We start from the raw sequence: 18035 nt of genomic DNA, 5'->3' as shown, positions 1-18035 counted from the left end.
TCAACATTGCCTTTCATCACATAATCACGAAGAAAATGATGTCAGGTGTCGATATACTTCGTCCTTTAGTGCATGATAGGATTCTTGCTGATTTTTATAGCACTTCTGTTATCACATCACAGAGGAATGCATCCAAGGTTTAGACCAAAGTCATTGAGTTGTTATTTTAACCCCAAAATATGTGCGTAACAACTTACGAGTGCAATGTACTCCGCTTCAGCTGTAATTTGAGCAACACACACCTGCTTCTTATAAGACCGTGAGACTAGAGAATTTCCCAAGATATGACATGTTCCACTTGTGCTTTTACAATCCGTTTTGCACCTTGCATAATCAATGTCAGAATAACCAACTAAACTACATATACTACCTTTTGGATACCATAGTCCAATGTTCGTTGAGCCTTTCAAGTACTTCATTACCCTCTTCATAGATGCTAGATGGCATTCTTTAGGATCTGCTTGGAACCTTGCACAAAGACAAACACTAAACATTATATCGGGCCGACTGAGCATTATATATAAAAGAGAGCCAATCATACATCAATATTTTGAAATATCAATTGATTTATCGGGTTCATCTTTATCTACATACGTTCCAAAACCCATTGGTGTAGCAATGTCTTTGATGTTTTACATATCAAACTTCTTCAACAATTCTTTACAATATTTGGATAGATTGATGAATATGCCATTTTTGAGTTGTTTAATTTGACGTCCAAGAAAATAGTTCAATTTTCCCGTTATGGACATTTCAAATTCACCTTGAATTATCAATTAGAATTCCTCACACACGTCTTTGTCTATAGATCCTAAGATTATATCATCTATATAAATTTGCACTAAGAGAGTATAATTGTTAGATCATTTGATAAAAAGATTAGTGTCAACTTTACCTTTTTCAAATCCTTTTCACATAGGAAATTACTTAACCAACCATACAAAGCCCTTGGTGGTTGCTTTAAGCCATATGGTGATTTCTTCAATTTAAAGACACGGGGATTTTGAAGTCCTAAAATCATGAAGGTTTCTTAACAAAAACTTCTTCATTGATGTAACCATTCAATAATGCACTCTTGACATCCATATGAAACAATTCAAAATTTAAAGAACAAGAATAAGCAAGAAGTAATCTAACAACTTTTAACCTTACTAACGATGTGAATGTTTCTTCGAAATCAATTCCTTCCTTTTGATTATACCCATGAGCGACCAATCTTTCTTTGTTGCAAAAAATTATGCCATTCTCATCAAGTGCTTTTTAAACACCCATTTTGTGCCAATGATGTGTTTATTTCCAGGACTAGGGACAAGTTCTGAAACTTGGTTTCTTTCAAACTGATTTAACTTTTCTTGCATGGTAAGAATCCAATGGCCATCTTCAAGTGCTTGGCTTACTTTGGGGGGGGGGGGGGGGGAATCCATACTTAACTAAGTGTCTTTTAAATTCAACCTTCTTGAAACATTTTTTCTTATGTAACCAATGATATTATCGATTGGGTCATCACGATGGGTTCCATTCTTGAAAAAGATCATCATGTTGATTTTGATCTTTCATACTAGATTCTCCCTTTTGAGTTGGTTGATTTGCTTGAAAGTCTTTACTTGATTGATCATTTGGCATACCTATAGGATCATCATCATCATTCTTGAAAAAGATCATCATGTTGTTTTGATCTTTCATACTAGATTCTCCCTTTTGAGTTGGTTGATTTGCTTGAAAGTCTTTACTTGATTGATCATTTGGCATACCTATAGGATCATCATCATCATCACAAGAAACAACTAAATCCTCCTTAGAGGGGTTATATTCATCAAAAGAAACATGCATGGACTCTTCTATAGATAATGTTCTTTTATTGAAAATTCTATATGATTTACTAGAAAGGGAGTATCCAAGAAAAATACCTTCATCTGATTTTTCATCAAACTTACCAAGATTATTTTTGTCGTTGTTAAGGATAAAGAATTTGCATCCAAAGATATGAAAGTGAGCAATTTCTGGCTTTCTCACTTTGAATAGTTCATAAGGAGTCTTTTTCAGAATAGGTCTAATGATTACTCGATTACTTACATGACATTTAGTGCTCACCGCATCTGCTCAAAAATACTTAGGTAGATTTTAATCACTTAGCATGGACCTTGTAAGTTCAACAAGAGATCTATTCTTTCTTTTCACCACTCCATTTTGTTGTGGAGTCCTTGGTGCTAAAAAATTATGAGATATATCATATTCCTCACAAAACTCTTCAAATGATGTACTTTGGAATTCTCCACCATGGTCACTTATAATTGAAATAATCTTCATAGATTTCTCATTTTGTATTTGCTCTGCATATTTCTTGAACATCTTGAAGGCATCAATTTTCTGCACTAAAAATGAAGTCCAAGAATATCTAGAATACTCATCAACAATAACTAAAGCATATACATTACCTCCAAATCTTTTTGTCCTTGAAGGTACAAACAAATCCACGTGCAATAATTGAAGTGGCCTTGTAGTTGATACCACACTCTTTGGCTTGAAATTTGATTTGGTTTGCTTTCCCTTTTGGCATGCACCACATAACTTATCTTTGATATAATTCATTTTTGGTAAACCAACAACAAAATTATGTTTGATTAGCTTGCTCAAATGTTCCATATGAATACGGGTCATTCTCTTATGCCAAAGCCATGAATCATTGTTGCTTACCACAAGACATTTTACCTTCAAAGAATAAATAATTTAAATAGATCATGAAAATATTATTAATTCTATTACCAACAAGTTTACCTCATGGGCGACTTCATCTTTAATTAAGCATTCATCTTTATTGAAGTTGATTTTTAAGCTTTTGTCACAAAGTTGGCTTATACTTAGAAGATTATGCTCTAATCCTTCAACATATAGTACCTCTTCAACAACTGTGAAAGGTGGTGATCCAACTTTGCCTATGCCAAGTATCATTTCTTTGTTTTTGTCCCTGTATGTGACATATCCCTTGCCTTTAAGAAGATGAAAATTTGTTGATATCTTCGGTCATATGCTTAGAGCAACCACTAATTAAGATACCACATGTTTGTAGTGGTTTCCAAGCATTCCTAAAAAACAAAACAAGTTTTTTAGGTACCCAAATTGCCTTGGGCCCTTGATAATTAGTACCTTTCTCAACCCACATGCCCTCTTGGAACACTAAAATTCCTTACATAGCAAGCATTAGGTGTGTGGCCTCTCCAACCACAATAAAAACAAGTAGGGACAAAATTACTCTTATATATTTGAACATGAGGTTTCCTTTGGACAACCTTTTTCTTAGGATGATTATGTACAATTTGCACATTATTCACTTTCTCTACCTTGGATTGATTGGATGCTTTAACAAATATATTTTACTTGTACTTGGCTTGTCAAATTATGAATAGCCAATACCACTTTTATCATTACCATATCTTTGTCAATTAAACACACATATTACAATCCAACTTTTCCTTTTTCATATATTTCAATGACTCCTTTTAATTGGACAATTTGAAAAGAAAGGGAATTGCATGTAGAGTTTTGTATTTCAAAATCTTTTTGCATGGTATCAATCTTTTTGAAAGGGAATTGTCAATGTTTGTTTAGGCTACCCTTACATACGTTTGCATCATTATATATTATGAGCATATTCTCACCCCTTTGTTTTTTGTGTGGTTCTCTACTCCTTCTTAGGATACAGACGAGCAGGTAAATGAGTAGCTGCTTAGAAGTTGAAGGAGGTCATCGAGTCTATTTCTTCTTTTTCCTGTTTTATGCGATATTTAGATTTCATTGCTTTTATTTGTAACACTAGACGAGTGAATGTTTTGGTCTTATTAATTTTCATTTGTTTTGTATTTATTGATGCTAAAGGTATTTTCCCATAACCATGTTTTATATTATGAGACTTACTTGATTGTTAAGTTACTTTAATTGACTTATTTTCGCTACGATGAGCCTAAGTAAAGGCGAGCATGTGACGTCAAATGTTTAAATTATTGCATGTTTTATATAACCCATGTTACAAAACAGGTTTATATTGTGTTTGAGTGACACCCTATGTGTGTAGTTGTTTTACATTCACATTCTTTTGCGTTTTGGGGTTTAGGGTGTTATAGCAACGCCGAAAGCAGTCTTTATTTTACAAGCCTTTTGGCCACCTCGTCGATTATTTCTATAGGTATTTTATTGTTGGATTTTGACTTTGCGACTTCATATGCCACTTTTTTGTTCCTTTGGTGTTTATGTCATTGTGTACTCGTCATGTGGTTCTTTCCTAGATAATTCCGAGGACCATAAGAATACTTCTTTGTCATGTGGGAGTTGTCATAGTAGGAGGATCTTACGCCCATGTTGACAACCTTCCACTTTTGTTTATTTGGCCCTCATTGGTTCAAAGTTCGAACCCATTCTCCTTCAGGGACGTTGGTAGGTGGAATGTAAGTTTTTTGATGATTTCCAAGAAATTTCTGAGAGCTCTGGTTCCTGTATGGGACACCCATTTTATCGAAGGTGAAACTGGGTGCTGGTCGACCCTATCTATTCTTCCTTGGATGCAAAACTTTTCCATTTTCGAGGCTTTTAGCAGCCTCTTCATTAAACGCGGTGCTACACCTTGGGCATATCATGACTCTTGAGTCACTCAGTTTGCATTGATTCAAGAAGTCAATAGGCCCATCTTCTACTTTGGGGAACACCATATTCATCTTATCTTCAGCATCTTCCATAACAATGTGATGAACTTCCATGTCTAAGCCTTCAGTAGCTTCGACCATCAGATTTCGATAGGTTCAACAAAGTGTGCCTCTTTTACCTGGAGAGGATATGAGTCTACTTGCATTGTAGTCCTGGGTTTCTCCCCTAACTCTAGTCTTCCTTCTTTGAGCGTATTCTATACCAAGTCCCTAAAAATTACACATTGAGAAGTCTTATGACCCAAGAAATTATGATATTTACAAAAACCTCTATTTTTCCTCTGCTCGAATGGAGGAGTCTTTAGGCCTGGGGGCACTATAATCTGCCCGTTAGTGACTAACAAATACAAAATTTCTTCAAACTTTGTTATATCAAACATATATGTCTTCATAACGAATTTTTCATTCTTACTAGGTTCAATGGGATTTTTCCCGTTCAAAGGTTTCAACAGTTTGAAAACACATGGGGGTCCATGCTTTAGTTCCGCCAGATGGACCTCACTTTCTTCGACAGGTTCATAAACTATATTAGACTCTAAATAGTCATCAATTTCTATGTATGGCACTTTCTCTTTTTTGCTATCCTTATTCGTTCTAGCCTTTTCAGCTTTCAATCATTCGACTTGGCGAACTTTATCTGCCAATTGGGCCATGTCCCTTAGATATTGAGTGTCTAACTTCTTCCTAATAGAATAGTCTAGACCTCCTGCGGCCATTTCGACCAAATTATGTTCAAGGACATGAGTAAAGTATCTTTCCTTTTAAAGTCTAAATCTGTTTAAGTAATCATCAATTGAATCAGGTATTTTACGCCTAATGATGGCCAACTCATTAAGGCTAACTTATGACTAGCCCATGTAAAATTATCCGTGAAACACTTTCACTAGTTGACTCCAATTGCATATGGAGTGTGGGGGAAGTTTCATAAACCATGTAAAGGAATTTTTAGTCAGAGAATTTGGAAAATATTTCATTGTTAAATTCATATTATTCGCCAAATCCCTTGCCCTAGACATATAACAAGCCACAAGTTCGACAGTCGACTCGCTAGTGTCGCTAGAAAACTTTGTAAATTTGGGGATCTTCCACCCCCTTGGGAGTTCAGTCTGCAGTATGTATTCTGACAGGACGAACACAAAATTTGGTATATTAAGACCATTTTGGGAAAGAATAGTTTCGACCATGTGGCCAAGTTATTCTGCCTTCCAAATTTATTTTGTTGGGAATTCCTATATATTTCGTATGCATTTTGGTTTTGGTTGACAAAAACTACTCATGGGCCATTCTGCCCACATTATCTTCGACCTTTACTTGTGCAGGAGACTCGACTGGTTGGGGCACAACTTGCTGCAACCCTTGATTCATGAGGGTTCTCCTATTATTTGGCACTCCTAAGTTTTATACTGGCCTAACGTTTTTGACCCAAGGATCTGTTGATTAGGTGCTTAAGGAGCACCAAAGAAATCATCAATTCGACCTATTTGATTTGCCAACATTTGGTAATTTTGATTAGTGTTATGGATTAGAGGGTTGAACATAGTACCCATCTGCTGAGTAAGAGCGCTGACCATTTCATGATTGCTCTCGTCCATCTATTGTCTTACAGACATAAGAGATGTTTTCGTTAAAGATGGCGTAGTCTGAGGAACGTAACTTACCCATGTTTAGGGTCGTGTCGTTCAACTAAGATTACTTAACAATGGCCCCGATACCACTTGAGGACTATAAGGAGAAAAAGCAATCATTGTAGTGTCTGTGTATGTAGACACATTTATTTGTAAGCCTACCATCATTGTTGTTGGCATGGCATAAGGATAATCCATTGTCGCCATTGGTAACAAAAACGGTGGTGTATAAGGGACTCATGGGTTGATAATGTTTCCAACTATGGGTCTTGTGGGCCCGACTGTTGATGGAACACTCACTGGTATTGGACAAGACGCCACGGGTTCAAAGAATGTTGAAGTAATCGACGTCAAAACAAGAATATGGGTGGTTACCCCAATCACAGTTTGAGTAACAACTCCACTAATTGTTAATTGGGTTGGTTGTCCTCCTTGGTTTTGAGGGTTATTCTGAGGGTCTAGTGGATGGACATTTTTAAAGAGTGGGCGTGTCGTTTCTGGAAGTACTTTACGACTCCTTAAACGCATACACACATGACCATTGGGAATAACTCATGCAGAGAGCCAAAAATCCAAAATCCCAACCAAGTATAGTTTTTTTTAAATTCCTAAAAACAATCCGCACAACAGGTCCCACTAGGCGCGCCAATTTTTTACTGTGATTTTTGGTAAACAAGTGCTATTCTTAAAGATTGTTACTTGCAAGATCTAATAGTGAATCATAGGACGTATTGTGTATAAATTCTACAAGTGGGTTTTGAGTGTTTATAAGTTTGACGAATAAACTGTAAATTAAGTAAAGATACCGACTGGGTCGGACACAAGAACTGTAGTAAAATAAATGTAAAGACAAGTGAAAGAAAAAAAATTCTCAAGAAATGATGTAAATAGTTTCAATTAAATGAATAAAATATGGTGTACAAGATCATACATTGCCTCACAAACTTGTTTCTCTCTTTGTCACATGTACTTTAAGTTCTATAGAGTTCTTGTATATGATTTTTCATACCTAATACCTATGCAAAGACTATCTATATACACTAGTGAAAATATAACCGTCTTTGACAATTATGACTTGATTGCTCAACAAGTATCCTTCTAGATGGTCTTAAGACTGATGGATGACTCTCACATGTCTTTAACATGCAAATTTCCTCAACTGGAAGTTACTTGATCTTATCCTTTTGTAAGTAGTAGTCAAAGTTAGCCGTCCTTCAACATTTTCCAAAATATGTTAAGTCCTAAACATGTGGATCCAAACATGTCGAAGTTGGTCAAACATTGGTCGAACCAAGTACCACTAGGTTACTTCAAGCCTGGTCAATTCTCTTTTCGATATTAACTTTCTTCGTCCAACTAGTTATGTCGAAAATATTGGCTAACAATCACAAAAAAAAAATGAGAAACTTGCTGAAAGTGAGAAGCGAACGATTTTAGATTGAATGGAGAGGAGTAAAGATTGAGAAATGTACTAAGATTGAGTGTAATATAGTAAAAGATGTGACAAAACTTGAAAAATGATGGGAATGAAGTCTGCTCACGAGCTCTATTTCGGGTTTTGAGTAAACTTTCTAAAATAAAGAAGGAAGAAGGAAGGTTGCATATTTATACAAATCAAATTGGTTCGAACATTAACCTCTGTAAAATTTATGGACATTAACATTCCTAAAAAATACATAGATTAACCTCCGTAAAAAATACGGACATTAACTTTCGTAAAAAATACAGAGATTAACCTTTGAATTTTTTCAACTATGTTTCTTCACCTGAGTCTGAGACTCTACCGTGGTTGCATTTTGGATGTGCTCAGAATTTAAGTTCCAAATTTTAGAGACATTAATTATTTTTTATTAGGGTGAGTGAGTCCTGCTAAGGTTGCGCAAATTTAAATACTGAACTTTTAAGGAATTTTCTTATCCCACCCTATGGGGTAGAAAAATACACAATGGAAAACCGAAAATGCCCCTCAAATTTCGAAGATACATCTCCAGATGCACCATGCACCACCTTATGATGCACCAAATGAGTACCACACCATAGTAAAACAAAATTTTATTCCGGAGATGCATCTCCGGGTATTTTCAACAAATATTGAGCAACCTAGTGGATATTCTGGAGATGCATCTACAGAGGTTTGGGGAGGGATTTTGAAATTTTTGGCACCTTTGCATGTCAGATATTTCCATAAATTCATTTCCTAAAAAAGCTGATAAAACACTCACCTGCATGATCACAAACCCATACTTATTTTCCACTCCTAACCCTTTGCAAAAATCCTTCCACTCTCAATCAACATTTTTACTCAAAATCTTTATTCTTGTGTTTCATAACATTAAAGGAACCAAAAGAAGCTAAAATTCCAGGTAAATATCATTTATATCAAGCCTCATTGCTCACATTAAGCTTGATTTTAGTTTGAAAAACGTTCGTTTAATCCGGATATGCATCTCCAGATTCTGTATGAACTCTTCCGGAGATGCATCTCTGAAGGTTGTTTGTTCTCAGTTTTCCAGCTATGTTTACAGTATTAGCCGTTTTTGAGTTTTTTATTATATCTATTTTAATTAGATATGGTGAACCCCGATGTTTTTCCCAAACATGTCGTGTCTCCGGATTCCAAAGATGTTGTTGTGGATGAGGTAGATGTTGGTAACCAATTTAAAAATGAGCAAGAGTTTAAATTTTATGATCACATGCTTCACTGAATTCGTATGGAGGCCTCCAAACTGGGATTTGGTGTGGTAATCAAAAGTTCCGATAATGGTTTGGATATAAGAGGTGCATTTGTGATAATGACATACAAAAGAAGTGGGAAGTATATACCTTTTCTCCGGATTTTTAAACGAGATGACACCTGTTCAAGAAAATGTGAGTGTCCCTTTAAGTTGAGTAGTTATATGTTGGCAAATAAGAAATGGATATTTAATGTCATACGTGGTTTACATAACCATGACTTGTGTGAAAAGTTAGTCGGTCATCTAATTGCATGTCGCCTTATGTCGGAAGAGAAAGAATGCGTTTCAGACATGACATTGAATTTGGTTCAATCGAAAAACATACTTGCAACTTTAAAACGTAAAAGACACAGAAATATCTCAAATATCAAGCAAGTGTACAATATTCGGTACCAAAATAACAAGTCAGTAAGGGGGGATAAAAGTGAAATGCAACAACTATTGAAACTTTTGGGTGATAACAATTATGCTTCCAGGTACCGAACGTGCGAGAATGGAGTAACCGTTAGAGATATATTTCGGACTAATCCTCATTCCATCAAGTTGTTTAACACATTTCCTACTATGCTCATCATTGATTAAACGTATAAGACAAGCAAGTAAAAGAGGATAATGTTACTTGGGCTTTAGAGGTATTTTGGACAATGTTTAAGGAACAAGAAGAGATGTCGAAAGTAATTGTTACTGACTGTGATACCGCTTTGATGAATTTGGTTGCAAATGTATTTATTAATTCTTATGCATTACTTTGTAGGTATTATATAACAAAGAATGTGAGAAGTAAATTTAAACCTGCGATAGGGACAAAATAGATAAAGGCCGAAGATGGAAAAATGGTGAAAGCGGGTGTGATAGTGGAAAAAATAATGGATGCATGAAATGTTATAGTAAATTCTTCTACTAAAGAGTTATATGCCGATTCTGTTATACATTTCAGGAAGGTGTGCAATAAATATCCAGATTTTGTTGAAATGTGTTGAAAGCACAACTTTGGACTAGGTGAAGGAGAAAATTGTTTGTGCATGGACCGATCAGGTTAGACACCTTGGGAATATAACAACAAACCGAGTTGAGTCTATCCATGCTACATTGAAGAATTGGTTGGATAGTAAGGGATATTTGTGTAGAGATTGAGACTCTGTGAACCAAATGATCTAGAACCAACATAATGAGATACAAACATCATTTGTTTGGAGCATCACAGTTTTGGAACACATATTTAAAGACAACAATCTTTATTCTCAGTTGGTCGGTAACATATCTCGAGCAGGTTTGAATTATATTTTTCACGAAGCTAAACGAGATGATAATGTAGGCTCTAATAGTGCAAAGTATGGTTGTACAATTGTGAAAACCTATGGTCTCCCATGTGTTTGTCTTATAGAAAAGAAGGTGAAACTTTGTAGCCTGTTAAGAATGGATGACGTTTGCAATCAGTCGAGAAGGCTTAGGTTTGATGATGATGGTGTCATGAAAGATGATAAATTGAATATCTCTATCTTGACCGAATGGGAAGTGATACAATATAGATTTTTGAAAGCCGGTGATAATGTAAAACTCCACATCAAAGAAAAATTAAGGAAAATTGGTTATCCGGAAACCACTGACTTGAAACCACCTTCTCAATTGGTAAAAACAAAAGTTGCTCAGAAGAAAGTCAAGCCTACATCGAGTGACAATTCAACGATGCAGTCTCCTTCGTATTTTAAACATGTTGATAAAGTTTTTCCGGATTCACCAACTCCAAAATCTCAAAAAAGTGTTTTTAAAGGAGCTCGCATTAGAAAACCACCTCCTTCACTGCCTCCACAAAAAGTTTCATTCATTGATGAGATATCAATTTGTATGCACAAATACATCGAACAAATCATCAAGGTTAAGGATGACGATAATTGCGATTTACGAGTTGTTTCGACTTTACTCGGCAAAGGGAAAAATAATCACATAGTTGTCCATCATCAACTTATCCATGAGTTGAGGAACCATAAAAAATCATACACACGAATTTACGAAAATAAAATAAAATTTTAATGCAATTTATGAGTCTCTTGTTTCTTGCACTAGTGGATCGACACAAAAGGAAAAATATATGCGCTTCCCTGAAATGGGTCATCTCATAACAAGTGTGTAACGCTTCATACTACGTTAGGATTACCGTCTGACCCCACGAACCAACATGGGTCTTTTCAGCATGTTTTATCCTCATTCACACGTTTTCCGAGAAACTTCCCAGAATGTCACCCATCCAAATAATATTCCAAGTCAAGCACGTTTAACTATGGAGTTCTTATTTGTTAGACTACTGAAAAGAAGATGCATCTTGTTGGTATAGGTAGTACTAATGAATTCTTATAAGCCTTCCTTTAACCATGTGGTCCCATACATACACAACCTTGGGATCCTCTCATTTCGATGTGAATTTGGGCGACCACTTCCCATCCTCATCGGCCTCAGGTGTTACAACCACTCCCCACCCTCTTTGGTCTCGGGTGTTACATGCCCACCAGCTTTCGCGTGGTTCGTCCCCGAACCACATCGTATTGGGAGAGGTCTGCTCTAATACGATTATGTAACGCCCCATACTACTTTCAGGATTACCGAATGACCCCACAAACCAACACAAGTGTTTTCCTCACTCACACGCTTTCCGGGAAACTTCCCAGAAGGTCACCCATCCAAATACTACTCCAATTCAATCACGATTAACTAGGGAGTTCTTATTTTTTAGGCTACCGCAAATAAGATGCATCTTGTTGGTATAGGTAGTACCAATGTATCCTTATAATCCTTTCTTCAACCACGCAATCCCATACTTACACAACCTTAAGATCCTCTCATTCCGATGTGAATTTGGATGACCAATCTCCGCCCTCTTCGACCTCGGGTGTTACAACCACTTCCCGCCTCTTCGGCCTCAGGTGTTACAAAATGCGTATCATATAGTGTGTATTAATCTTACAAGATACGATTTTTAGGAAATGTTTTTCCCACCGCACACCGCCCCACCTTAAAATCCAAATGATTATATTATGTGTATTGGTGGCTTTCAAAATCACAACAGTTTATTCATGTTTATTTGAAACCGAGATACTTTATACCACTTACATCAGTGGAGTGGACGGCTCATTCAACAATAAAAGTCGAGACTTGGTCGGACCAATTTGTGGAAAGGATGCAAGAGTTCACCAAATTGAGCGACATTGAAAGAGAATCAAATGCACAAAAGTTAAAGGGGGAACAACCCATACTTATAGATCTAGCCGACGACAAATCTTTCGATTCGTTTTAGTTTTTCGTCACCAATTAATTGTATGTAATTGTGTATTAATATTAATGAAGTGTAATATATATAATTTTAAATTTTTTTTAATATATTTTGATGTTTGCCAAAAAAAATTGTCAATTTGACAAACAAAACAAACATGTTATGTTATCTGTATAGATTAGGAGAGATTCTTGAGATGCATCTCCAAAATAAGAAAATATGGTAGTATCGGAGATGCATCTCCAGAACCTCCACTGATACAAGATAGAATTTTTGAGGTCCATATTTGTTTACAACTTCTATAAATATATGCTCATGTTTTTTATTTCATACAAACAAAAAATATAGCAAATGTCGCAAATGAACATCATCTGGTATTTCACAAATGTCTCATTTTCCAGCCCGATACCCGAGCAAAAGTTTATGATCAATGAGTACACTTGTTTTGCAGATTTGCAATACGACGTGAAAAATCTCCTACCTTACAGAGATAATCAAAAAATTGTGAAGCTCAAGTACCGCTCACCGTCAATTAACAACGAATGCAAGATTGAGTTCAACAACTATGAGCTCAAGACGAATGTAGATGTAAGGGCTACGTGGAATATATTTTTTCCGTTTTGAAACAAATTTTTTTAACGAGGTTGAAATTTCAAGACCAATCAAAGATATTGTGAAGTTGTTGAAGCGTCCACCTGAATATTGAAAAGTTATGTCTGATTTTATGTTAACATCACCTATGTAATACTAATTTTATGTTATGAATGATAATTTTATTTTGTCAAAATACGACTTTCTGGTTTTCTGTTTCTATTTCAGTATGCTACAAAGATGTATCTACATACATATTTCCGAGATACATCTCCGGATTAAAAAAAGTCATACTCCTAAGGTGTGATTTAGAATTGACCTCGATCATATGTATTTGGGGTGCGTCCAAAGATGTATCTTTGAAACCTAAAAGTATTTTTGTATTTTTACGTGGTACTCTAATAATATATATATATATATATATATATATATATATATATATATATATATATATATATATATATATATATATATATATATATATATATATATATATATATATATATATATATATATATATATATAAAACTAAAGGAAAAGTTCTAAATATGAGGTTGGTCCAAAAGATCTAACAATCTCTGGGACTGGGCCTAGTGGGTTTGGTAGGAGTTGGGTCATGCTTAGTCCTATTAATCAAATCTGATAGATATAATGCCCATGTCAAAAGATGCTTTCTTTCTTTTTATCCTCTCTTTTTTTGACCACAAGACGAGGATATCACACCTAACCTAAATTATCCTCATATTAGAAATGAAATCTTCCAAACTCAATGATGCATTAAAAAGTTAAAGACTATGCTGACATAACATACAGTTACACATGACTAGCCACAGTAACTTATATACAAAATGTAACTATTAAGAAAAAGTGAAAAATAAAAAGAAATTAAGGGCTTTAGGGTTTTGCTAGAATTTTCTTATAGTAAAGCAAGTTGAACACATGTAGTACTAATCATGATTAGCACTAAATCATGTAGAGCAATGATATCTTCCATCTTAGGTTCCCCCACATATAAACATTTTTTAATCTACCCCTTGATAATTTTATTTGCTTTTATCAAAACTCATGATCAATCAATGTGCATGGGCTCTTTCATAAAAAGGAAAAGAAATAGTCCTATGGTAGGCCACCCGCTCGTGCAATGCAGCTAATCTTGGCCCATCACAGCCAACAAAACTGATCATGAAGTTGAACCTTCACATTAACTATTGGTAAGAGATCATTATTAATGAAAAAAATATAAAAAACGGTTAGTTCAATTCAAATTCAAAGGTGATAAACGAGAACGTCCGTTCCGTTTAGTCCCGCTTAATAAAAAGGTCGAAAAAAAACCGGACGAGACTAGATAGATATAGTTGAAGTTGTGAATCTAAAACTTACGCTCTCGTCTTAAAAAAAATCAGGCAGGATAGGACGATACATTTTAGAGAGTGCAGACCTAAACGTTTGACCCGCCCTTCATTTTCAGTGCGGGCAAAATGGATAATCTAACGGGTTGGATTCATTTTACCACCCCAAAATGCAATGTAACCGTTCAAACCAACCTTTAAACATGCATCTTTTGGTTCAGCCGGTTGAACCGGCTTTTTAAAAGTTTGATAGCTATATAAGTATTTAATGTGAAAGTGTAATATAGGAGTGTGGAAAGAAGCACTTCTCCATTCTATATATATTTTTGGTCACTCAATTCTATTTTCTTCCTCTCAAAACACCTTAAGGGAGATAACAATAACAACAAAATGACTTCTGAGAAAGTTGAAACTGTTGTTGCTGGAAACTACTTAGAAATGGAAAGAGAAGAAGAAGGTTCTAAGTCCACTAGTAGCAAATTATCTAAACTCTTTTGGCATGGTGGTTCTGTCTATGATGCTTGGTTTAGTTGCGCTTCTAATCAGGCACTTATTCATTAAATCACTTTTTACTTCTTTGATTATGCAATATCTTTAAAATTCTTATAGTATTTTTTTCTTCTGAATTTTGATTATGCAGGTTGCACAAGTGCTTTTGACATTGCCTTATTCGTTTTCGCAACTCGGGATGTTATCTGGAATTCTATTTCAGATTTTTTATGGATTAATGGGAAGCTGGACTGCTTACATTATCAGTGTTCTTTATGTTGAATACAGAACTAGAAAAGAAAGAGAGAAAGTTGATTTCAGAAACCATGTTATTCAGGTGATTATATATTAATGACAGAGTTCAAATCTCTTACGAGACGGTTGTAAAACAGTATATAGTGTCTATCTGATTAATAATAATCGTATTTTTTTTTTCAATTTTTGCAGTGGTTTGAAGTTCTTGATGGACTTTTAGGCAAACATTGGAGAAATCTTGGACTATTTTTCAACTGCACTTTTCTTTTGTTTGGATCAGTAATTCAGTTAATTGCTTGTGCAAGGTTAGTACTACTATAGTACTATAATTTGTACATAATTTAAAATCTTAAGCTAACATTTTTTTGGTATAATATGAATAATTTGACAGTAACATATACTACATAAATGACCATTTGGACAAGAGAACTTGGACCTACATATTTGGAGCATGCTGTGCAACAACAGTTTTCATCCCCTCTTTCCACAATTACAGAATTTGGTCATTTTTGGGCCTTGTTATGACCACTTACACTGCATGGTATATGACCATAGCTTCTTTAGTTCATGGAAAGGTATAGAACTCGTGATCAACTTCTTCGTCTAAAATCGTATAGTTAATTCTATAAATGTGATTTATGATAATGTTTTTGAAGGCGGAGGATGTGAAGCACTCTGGTCCAACCAAATTGGTTCTTTACTTCACTGGAGCTACCAACATTCTATATACTTTTGGTGGACATGCTGTTACAGTGTAAGGACTCAAATTCGTTGGGTTAATTTAAGATATGTAACATGGTTTTTGAGAAAATTTGTTACTACAATTTATTAATGTGAATCTCTGACAGTGTTGTATTGATTTTAGGGAAATTATGCATGCAATGTGGAAGCCACAGAAGTTTAAGATGATATATCTAATTGCAACTTTATATGTCATGACATTAACTTTGCCATCAGCAGCTGCAGTATATTGGGCATTTGGAGACAATCTTCTCACTCATTCCAATGCTCTTTCATTACTCCCTAGGACAGGGTTTAGAGATTCCGCTGTCGTTCTCATGCTCATTCATCAGGTACTGATACAGACGTTCGTGTCTGACACCGAGTACATTTTCTATCAGGAATACTGGTGCTATATAGATTATTATTCACATGTCAGTTATAATTTTTTGCAGTTTATAACATTTGGATTTGCTTGCACACCTTTATATTTTGTGTGGGAGAAATTTGTTGGAGTGCATGAAACCAAAAGTTTGTTCAAAAGAGCATTGGTTAGGCTTCCTGTGGTAGTTCCAATATGGTTCTTGGCAATAATATTCCCATTCTTTGGTCCCATTAACTCAACTGTTGGATCTCTCTTGGTTAGTTTCACAGTTTACATAATTCCTGCCATGGCACACATGGTCACCTTTGCTTCAGCCTCAGCCAGAGAGGTAATAATTGTTCTTATGTACTATCATCGTGATTCTGACAATCTCAACGCAAATTCAAACATACACTTATTTTAATATGCTCCAATCGGTTAATATTATAAATAAAAATTTACTTTTCAGATTCATTGAATAACTGATATATCTGATATATATTTTATTCATTCATTGACAGAATGCGGTGGAGAGACCACCGTCAATTTTAGGAGGATGGGTAGGATTGTATTCAGTGAATGTGTTTGTGGCTGTATGGGTTTTGGTGGTTGGATTTGGATTAGGAGGATGGGCAAGTATGCTTAATTTTGTACACCAAGTTAAAACATTTGGACTATTTGCTAAGTGCTATCAATGTCCACCTCACAAGGCCTAATTACAATTACCTCTCTAATTTCTTGTGACACATTCAGTTTCAGATCAAACATGTGTGTAAAGAGATTTGTGGCTTTTGGACTACTTTTCTTTTTCTTTCTTTTTCCATATATTATCCCTTTATTTTAATTTTTTTTTTCAATGTAAGAAACCAGCTAAGTGATGTTGATTTGTATCAGCTAATTAAAGGTGTGATGGCAATCATGGCCACCCCTTAATACCAACTTAATCACAATTAGAATTTTGTGTGTTGATTAATCATGATATGTACTATCCCCTAAATTATCATTTTTTGTTGTGCAATTACACCTTGCTATATGCTGGATTTTCTTTTCTGGTTAATGATAAGTTTAATTTACCACAAAAATTAAAGAAGTCTAAAACTTCATTAACATTGATAATTTAAAACAAAAGTTATTTTTTTATGACGTGGTTTTTAAGAAATCATAAAGCGGTAAAGGCATCTAGAAATCATAAAGAAGTAGAAGTATCTTTTCTTTTACTTTAAAAGTTACTACACATATTCACTAACACTTACAAAATAAACCATAGGATTATCCATCTTTACAACTCACAAGAATTTACCTTGCAAAGTACAAATACTATGGAACCAATAGCAAAGTACACACTCACTTGGAGATTTGTTAAGAATAGGAAGGTTGGAAAAAGATAGACAATGACACAGGCCTAAAATGAAAATTAAAGTTAAATGGTTGGTGTTGGAAGAGCCATCTATATCTTTAAGCACAAATTTCTTATTAATATTGGACTCAAGTGCACGGGTTATTTTACGTCCACTATCAGCGTCTTTAGTCATGATAACAGACGAGTCAGAGACAATTTTTACCATCTTCATATCCAAACTCAATTAAAGAGGTTTTTCGCGTCGAACTTGAGACTGATTCGAGTAATTATTCATTGGTACGAGATTTGTTTGCATGCTTAAGTGTGTGAGAAATCAAATATATGCAAAATAGACTATTTATGTATTTAATGTTTTAAAATTTTGAAAAGAGATTATGTGATTCTAAACCTTGACTCGCGATTATTTTTGATAATTCTTGAACTTTCCAACACTATGGTATCATATCATCATTATCTAATGAGTGAATCTTATCTAAAATCCTTTGCTTGTATTGAAAAAGGTCATATCTTCCTTGATTGGTTTCTTCAAATAGATATTGTCTAGTTGTAGTGAATGGTGAAGTGTGATAAATCAAGCAGCTGTAAAAT

General features: G+C 34.9%; 1 protein-coding gene across 1 annotated transcript; it reads left to right on the top strand.

Annotated features, from left to right (window-relative positions):
* The first annotated feature begins 14534 nt into the window (after window positions 1–14534).
* On the top strand, window positions 14535–17090 carry LOC127084113 (auxin transporter-like protein 3). The gene is made up of 8 exons (XM_051024504.1): window positions 14535–14805; window positions 14900–15085; window positions 15196–15308; window positions 15395–15578; window positions 15660–15757; window positions 15869–16076; window positions 16179–16436; window positions 16609–17090. The coding sequence occupies exons 1-8, from the start codon at window positions 14650–14652 to the stop codon at window positions 16801–16803; spliced, it is 1398 nt and encodes a 465-aa protein (XP_050880461.1). The 5' UTR covers window positions 14535–14649; the 3' UTR covers window positions 16804–17090.
* The last annotated feature ends 945 nt before the right edge of the window (window positions 17091–18035 follow it).

The sequence above is a fragment of the Lathyrus oleraceus genome, chromosome 5, assembly GCF_024323335.1.
Source record: "Lathyrus oleraceus cultivar Zhongwan6 chromosome 5, CAAS_Psat_ZW6_1.0, whole genome shotgun sequence".
Classification (NCBI taxonomy): Eukaryota; Viridiplantae; Streptophyta; class Magnoliopsida; order Fabales; family Fabaceae; genus Lathyrus; species Lathyrus oleraceus.
The sequence above is the reverse complement of the archived record's forward strand: the minus strand, read 5'-3'. Positions and strand labels throughout refer to the sequence as shown.

Bases quoted from the DNA above. Each gene is read 5' to 3' on its own strand.
- LOC127084113 (XM_051024504.1), top strand. From the start codon at position 14,650: ATGACTTCTGAGAAAGTTGAAACTGTTGTTGCTGGAAACTACTTAGAA. The intron at 14,806-14,899 runs GCACTTATTCAT...TTGATTATGCAG, and splicing joins TTAGTTGCGCTTCTAATCAG to GTTGCACAAGTGCTTTTGAC. The intron at 15,086-15,195 runs GTGATTATATAT...CAATTTTTGCAG, and splicing joins TCAGAAACCATGTTATTCAG to TGGTTTGAAGTTCTTGATGG.